The sequence below is a fragment of the Rhinoraja longicauda genome, chromosome 7 (genome assembly GCF_053455715.1).
Source record: "Rhinoraja longicauda isolate Sanriku21f chromosome 7, sRhiLon1.1, whole genome shotgun sequence".
Classification (NCBI taxonomy): Eukaryota; Metazoa; Chordata; class Chondrichthyes; order Rajiformes; family Arhynchobatidae; genus Rhinoraja; species Rhinoraja longicauda.
Window position 1 is genome coordinate 67,261,805 of NC_135959.1, and position 7,991 is coordinate 67,269,795.

The window sequence follows — 7,991 nt, forward strand, 5'->3', positions numbered from 1 at the left end:
TTTGTTATCTTCTCCGATTATAAATTCCTATTCTCACACATCATGGAAACATGGATAACTGCCACAAGCAATGACAGTCGTGCAGCAATTTTGTCACATCCAGCTTATCAGCAGGAAAAGATTTCCACTCTAACCAAAGCTAGACAGTCATGAGTAAATACATGATACGAATAATATGTACTGATCGTTCAGAGTCAGCATGGATTTACGAAGGGGAAATCGTGCTTGACTAATCTACTGGAATTTTTTGAGGATGTAACTAGGAAAATTGACAGGGGAGAGCCGGTGGATGTGGTGTACCTCGACTTTCAGAAAGCCTTCGACAAGGTCCCACATAGGAGATTGGTGGGCAAAATTAGAGCACATGGTATTGGAGGTAGGGTACTGACATGGATAGAAAGTTGGTTGACAAAGCAAAGAGTGGGGATAAATGGGTCCCTTTCAGAATGGCAGGCAGTGACTAGTGGGGTACTGCAAGGCTCGGTGTTGGGACCGCAGCTATTTACAATATACATCAATGACTTGGATGAAGGGATTAAAAGTACCATTAGCAAATTTGCCGATGATACAAAGCTAGGTGGCAGTGTGAACTGTGAGGAAGATGCTATGAGGTTGCAGGGTGACTTGGACAGGTTGTGTGAGTGGGCAGATGCATGGCAGATGCAGTTTAATGTAGATAAGTGTGAGGTTATCCACTTTGGTGGTAAGAATAGGAAGGCAGATTATTATCTGAATGGTGTCAAGTTAGGAAAAGGGGACGTACAATGTGATCTGGGTGTCTTAGTGCATCAGTCACTGAAAGGAAGCATGCAGGCAGTGAAGAAAGCCAATGGAATGTTGGCCTTCATAACAAGAGGAGTTGAGTATAGGAGCAAAGAGGTCCTTCTGCAGTTGTACAGGGCCCTAGTGAGACTGCACCTGGAGTACTGTGTGCAGTTTTGGTCTCCAAATTTGAGGAAGGATATTCTTGCTATAGAGGGTGTGCAGTGTAGGTTTACTAGGTTAATTCCCGGAATGGCGGGACTGTCGTATATGTTGAAAGACTGGAGCGACTAGGTTTGTATACACTGGAATTTAGAAGGATGAGAGGGGATCTTATCGAAACGTATAAGATTATTAAGGGGTTGGACACGTTAGAGGCAGGAAACATGTTCCCAATGTTGGGGGAGTCCAGAACCAGGGGCCACAGTTTAAGAATAAGGGGTAGGCCGTTTAGAACAGAGATGAGGAAAAACTTTTTTAGTCAGAGAGTTGTGAATCTGTGGAATTCTCTACATTCAAGAGAGAGCTAGATAGAGCTCTTAAGGATAGCGGAGTCAGGGGGTATGGGGAGAAGGCAGGAATGGGGTACTGATTGAGAATGATCAGCCATGATCACATTGAATGGCGGTGCTGGCTCGAAGGGCCGAATGGCCTTCTCCTGCACCTATTGTCTATTGTCTATTGACTAAAGCAAAGTGCTTGTGCTGGTCCTTTATTCTCCATAAGTGTGCTATACAAGAAGATTGAACTAATCTTTTATTCTCTGCAAGTGATGTCGTGGGAGACCAAACAGCTAATATTTGGCGAAACCAAATGCAGGCTCGGCGATCGCTTCACTCAACACCTTCGCTCAGTCCGCCTTAACCAACCTGATCTCCCAGAGGCTGAGCACTTCAACTCCCCCTCCCACTCTGACCTTTCTGTCATGGGCCTCCTCCAGTGCCATAGTGAGGCCCATCGGAAATTGGAGGAACACCTCATATTTCGCCTGGGCAGCTTGCAGCCCAGCGGTATGAACATTGACTTCTCCAACTTTAGATAGTTCCTCTGTCCCTCTCTTCCCCTCCCCTTCCCAGATCTCCCAGTCTTCCTGTCTCCACCTATATCCTTCCTTTGTCCCGCCCCCCTGACATCAGTCTGAAGAAGGGTCTTGACCTGAAACGTCACCCATTCCTTCTCTCCTGAGATGCTGCCTGACCTGCTGAGTTACTCCAGCATTTTGTGAATAATTACCTTCGAGCTAATATTTTAAAATAATATTAGACCAACATATTTTTCTTTTACAATAACATAAACACCAAATATTGCAAAATGGCATTTGTGATCGAACGTGCAAGAAAATCTTAATAGATTATTTAGAAAACTTGGAAACATACTCCTGCTAGGAGTATATATAGTACTGTGGCGGCTCCCAAGGGTCGGGCCATACTTCTTCCTATTCCTATATTCTGTACTTTGATACAGAAGCTCAAAATGAAACCTTTCCAGAAAGCAAGTTGCAGTCATCAACAGCAGTTCAAATTCAAGCATATTAAAGAACCTTCCAAGTCTGCTGTTTTCCTCAAAAACACAAAGTCCTGAATAATCAAGAGCAACATTTTGACACAAAAGTGTCATAACTGATGTTCTAGAAGCAATGGATAGCAAAAAGTACAATCTATCATTCCACATCTTTATTTCACATTTCAATACCAATGAAAGTAAATGACATACAAAGCATCAATCTTTTTTTTATTTAAAAAAAATTAAACCATATTTATAAGGGGTTCTCAATACTTCTTATACACCTGTCATAAAAAGATACCTTTCTTAAAGTTGACTGATTCCTGCAGACCAATAGCAGAGTCGTAGATCATGATCACTGATATATATTGCTATATATGGTTGATTTTGTACTATAACTTCTTTCTTAAGTGAAATCAAATAGGATCCTAAGTTCTGCACGTAAAAGATATTTTATGTTCACTCTTTTTCGAGAGGATTCAAAGGTCTTTTATTATCACATGTACCAATTATGGTACAGTGATAGGGTTCAATACAAGACGAAGTGAGAGTATAAATTCAATTAGTTAAAACGTTTTATTAAGCTATCCAAAGCAGTTTATTGGTATTAGACAACACTTACCAAAGTTTGCTTCTTCAGTAGTGGCATCTTTCCGTCAAAAACAATCAATGGTCGTATTCGATAAAACAACAATTTACAAAGTCGATGGAGCAAAATCAAAAGATGAGCATTTGGTATAGAATTACCATGGCGATCTCGCGCTCCCTTCACAGCCTGGTTTAACCAAATACTAATATCTTGTAATAATTGGTTAAGAAAAAGTAGTAAAGCTTAAATAATATTAAATAAAGTAACATTACTATTCACATTCACTTAGGAAAGCATTAATCATAGCAACACACTTCAAAAAAAATAATTTAAAAAAAAAATCCAACATTATCCTGAAATCCATTTAGTGTAACACATACTACTTTCAAGCCTGGTTAGCTAGACCAAGTGAAATTATTTAGATCTTATTAAAAATGTGACAAATTCTAACAAATAATGCATTACAAGCAGCATCCTTTATCACCGAGAAAGTACATGAATGAAAATATTTTTATAAATTAATTTAAACCCTGCCTGTTGTTGGCTGCATATTAAACGTCCCCATCCTCTTTATACTGGTTTTCAACCCTCCATCCTTTACTTCAGAGAAGGGATTGAAAGAGTAGAAGGAACAAAACCAATATCAAATCAGATGCGTTACTTCCAACTGATAATCTTACTCAAATTAACAATTTAAGTATAAGAAATTAAAACTAAATGCATCTCATGTTTTTCATGCTATCAACACTATAGGAAAGCTGAGTCAGATTATTATTCTGGGCCATTCAGCCTGAAGAAAAATGAATACGTATTTAACTGGTAACTGACAGTGATTCTCTGAAGCAATTGCAAATACAGCAAAAATATTAATTTTTAGCTTAGATACCACGCGGAAACAGGCCCTTTGACCCACTGGAATAAAACTGGCTCTTGCGGGTCTTTTATGAAAGTTAATAAAAGAACATTTTATTTCAATTCCTGTTTCTTAACACATGCACAAATGATATGGCTTTGCAGTATGTAAAATTGCGATATGGGCCATTTTCTAAGAATGCAACCCTCTCGACTCAGAACGTGTAGTGAGGGTGGCACGGGAGGCTCTCCTTACAACACCGGGCGGCGCCACTGGCAGTGGGAGCCTTGCCAACAGTCTGTCCTTTCTTCTTTTTGGTATTTGTTAATGTGTTAAAAGTATGTTTTAGTATTCCTTGGTTTGTTTTATGTGGGGGGAGGGGGGAGATGCGACGGAGATGCGATTATTTTCCGTATTGTATCTCCGTCCCCACTGCGGCCTAACTTATGTTAACTTTTATGTGATTGTGTGTCTTGTTGCTTTTCACTTAGTATGGTTGTATGGTAACTCAAATTTCACTGTAGTTGGTACATGTGACAATAAACTGACCTTGAAACAACTTGAGTAAGGAAGTAAAGGATACCGACAGCAAGTATTTTTCCTTCAAGAGTTTCTGGTCTAGTTGGTTGTCCAGTACACTCCAACAGCTTCCACAGTCCCTGAACTCCCATAATGCTGCAAAAAGTTGCTTCCGTGTCCAGGAGATAAAAATTACAATTTATAGTTCATCATGAAAGGAAAACACTGCAACTGCAAAAGCAAGAGAGGTTTGGAGTTGATTAGAATACTGATAATTTTATGAGACAGTTACAAGCTTCCAGATAGTTTAATGTAGTGATAAATTGATCTTGAACAATTATCACAGAACTATTTAAAATCATTTGGTCTTGCAAACATGAAAAGTTACATTTAAAAAAAATCACAGGTGCTTTAAAAATATGATTAACTACAATTTAAATGGACCTATCCCCAATTTAAAAAGAGCTCACATTCTGAGCAAGCGTCCTTCAAAAAGATTCTTCATAAAAGTAGCATGTTTTGTAAGCATTCATGGGCTTGTAGTAAAAAATTGACAAGCTGGTTAGTGGGCTATGGATAGCTGTACAGTGTCACCAAGTGACCATACAGGGAGCTGAATTGCAAACATTTACAATATTCTGAGTACATTCTTTGACAAGATATCCATGTTCTAAACACTTTAATAAAAGTCTGTAACCATTTACTTTGTCATGCATTACTTGCTTGCATGTGGTAAACTCCAATGAATATGTCAACCTTAATCAATCCCTCCTCACGGTACAAACACCAAAACACAGGAGCTCCAGAGAATCAACATGGCATGGCCTACAAATCAAAATATCCCGTGTTTCACATAAAGATGTGCAAATGCATTCATTCCAAATGTTGGTTCCCCACACACCTGTATCATTGCAACAGGGCAACTTGCATTCCAAGCAAAAAAAAACAAAGGAGGAACTCAGGAGGCCAGGCCGCATCTGTGGAGAGACATGGACAAATGTTGTTTCGGGTAAAGTCATTTCTTGAAATTGATCGAGTTAGGGGGAGAAAGCACGGTTAAGAGAAGTGAAGGGATGGAGTGGGCAACAAGTAGTATAAGAAAATAACTGCAGATGCTGGTACATCTGAAGAAGGGTCTCGACCCGAAACGTCACCCATGCCTTCTCTCCCGAGATACTGCCTGGCCTGCTGAGTTACTCCAGCATTTTGTGAATAAATGGAGTGGGCAACAAACTGGCATAAGTGGATTCAAATGAGCAGCATTGTTTGGCAGAAGGATGAAAATGGATAGGAACTAGGTGACGAGAGCAGGGTTAAAGTGGAGTGCGTACGAAGTGGGGGGAAATCATCCAAGTCATACCAGCTAGAAAGTCGTCTTGTTGAGTCTCATTGCCTGTACTCGTTCTCAACAAGCATACAGCTAACAATGGCCTGTTTCCTTTATTATCGTTCATTTTTTTGCATATCTTTCATTGATTTGTTCTATATCTCTCCACATTACTGTTTATATCTCTTGGTTCCCTTTCCCCTGAGTCTCAGTCTGAAGAAGAGTCTCGATCCGAAACATCACCTATTCCTTTTCTCCGGAGATGCTGTCTGACCTGCTGAGTTACTCCAGCTTTTTGTGTCTATCTTCACAATAAAATCCCCTGTACACCAACATTGACTAAATTCCTTTCATTAAAAAATAATCTATTTTTTATTCCCCTCACCAAAAGTGACTTAATTTAATGACCTATAGTTCCATCTGCTACCATACCAGCTTTGGAATGAAAGTAGGGTACAGGCTGTTATCAGGTCAAAAGATCACCCAAGAGCAATTATCTGACATTGTCTTGCACGCCTATGTGGAGAATATTTTGGTGTAATCTAGTCAAGGTTTTAAAAATAATTCTTCATGTTAATTGGGTATATCCAGTTTGTGGCATTATGGGGGAAATCTACCACAAGAAGACAAAATTTTAAAATTTGGAGTTAGGCCATTCAAGATTAAATTCAGGTCGTGCATTCTCCACATAAAAAGTGAAACAATGAAAAGTTATGCTGAAATGTTTTGATGACAGATGTGAAGGTGATAAAGAGTGGAGACTCACTGTGATGGATGTTTTCTTGATGGATGTTTCTTCTTTTGTGTGTTTTTGGGATTGTGTAATTTTAATGCCTATTTCGATGCTTTTGTTGTTGGACTGTGGGTGACTGAATTTCGTCCAATTTGGATGACAATAAAGCTATCTTGAATCTTGAATTTGTGTGGGCAGTGATACTCCCAGGGACCAGTAGGACTGTTTTTAAGTTTCATATTATTCATTGCAAACAATTTAGGGTGAAGCTGAGAGATACAAAGTAGTCTGACAATAGAATGGTAGGGTACAGAAGGATATTACACAGGGTCACCAGAGACTGCAAATACTGGAATCATGAGCAAATATAAACTGATGCAAGAACTCTGCGGTGTCAAACAGGATTTGTGGAGGGAAATGGACAGAGGTTGTTCTGAGTTGGAACCCTTCTTCAAGATTAGAGTAGAGGAAGATAACTGGTGGGAAGAGGTGAAGTGATGGGGTGTGGCAAGAGGTGGATAGTGATAGTTGGATCCAAGTAAGGGAGGGTGGGGGTTGATAGGTGGTGGAAGAGAAGGATGGAAATGGTCATAAAGGTTAGAGGTGAAAGAGTGGAAGATAAAGGGCTGCAGATGGTAGAATTTGATAAGAAAGGAAGGCCAAGGAATAAAATGCAGAATCAGAGGGAGGGTGGTGGGTAGATGGGATTGGGGAGGGAGATGATATGGTTCTCACTTTTGATTCTTTGCTCCCACTCCCATCTCGAGCCTCGAAACTGGATTTGACACGTATAGCTATCTGAAGCTTATATTATTAATATCATAACAATTTTTTACTAGCACTACTAAGAGCCCATGTTTTGCTTCTCTGTTCAACCCATTAATCTTTACTCTCATCCTATAGCATCCTATCAGTCTCAAGAAGGGTCTCGACCTGAAACGTCACCCATTCCCTCTCTCCTAGATACTGCCTGACCTGCTGAGTTACTCCAGCATTTTGTGATACCTTCGATTTGTACCAGCATCTGCAGTTATTTTCCTACACTACTATCTATAGCATGATTGCCTCTTGTTACTTTATCTCTCCTGCCTCCAACCATATCACAACTTTTTCGCTCTTTCTTCTCATTTCTCCGCGTCGTAAAACTGTTTTAAAAACCCAGATCATTAGTGGTTCTGATGTTAACTAGCAGGTCTGCGCTATCTTTGGCATAAACCAGTATCTGCGGCTCTTTGTTTCTCTGGCAGTGATGCTGTTACTCCAGCACTTTGTGTCCATCGTGTAGGAAGGAGCTGTAGATGCCAGTTTACATCACAGGTGATCGCCACAAAAAGACAGACTCGCCTCGACACCGATACCTTCTCTCCAGAGATACTGCCTGTCCCGCTGAGTTACTGCATCATTTTGGGCCTGAAACATTCACAGGTTCTTTCTGCACCGCTGCTGCTGCTGCTGCTGCTGCTCGACGTGGTGCCTGGCTCTGACATCGCTCCCCGCCGTGCCAGATCCACCTGGACTGCTCTTCCTTTGAACTTACAGATTGCATTTTACATCGCCATGTCCTCGGCAGCGACAGAAAGTCAGCGGCAGTAACACAGCTTTCCCCTTCTCAGCAGAGCAGGAACCGGCCCGGAAGCATCGACCTCGACCGGTCGCTCTGACTGGAGCGGCTCAACGTGGCTCAGGTCCCGCCCACAAGCCGGCC

At 40.8% G+C, this 7,991-nt stretch overlaps 1 protein-coding gene across 3 annotated transcripts in view; it reads right to left on the reverse strand.

Moving 5' to 3' along the window:
* ercc5 (excision repair cross-complementation group 5) overlaps positions 1 to 7,956 on the reverse strand; it is a 29,176-nt gene extending 21,220 nt beyond the window's left edge. Inside the window, exons 1-3 of one of the 3 annotated variants that reach the window (XM_078402762.1) lie at positions 7,645 to 7,956; positions 4,291 to 4,395; positions 2,888 to 3,063 (exon numbers count right to left, since the gene is read on the reverse strand). In XM_078402762.1, the coding sequence (XP_078258888.1) occupies positions 2,888 to 3,063; positions 4,291 to 4,395; positions 7,645 to 7,705 (342 nt within the window). In that variant the 5' untranslated portion in view covers positions 7,706 to 7,956. Of the gene's footprint in view, positions 1 to 2,887; positions 3,064 to 4,290; positions 4,458 to 7,644 lie in introns of all 3 variants that reach the window. The other 2 variants (XM_078402763.1, XM_078402764.1) reach the window with 2 other exon arrangements.
* Between the last annotated feature and the right edge of the window lie 35 nt (positions 7,957 to 7,991).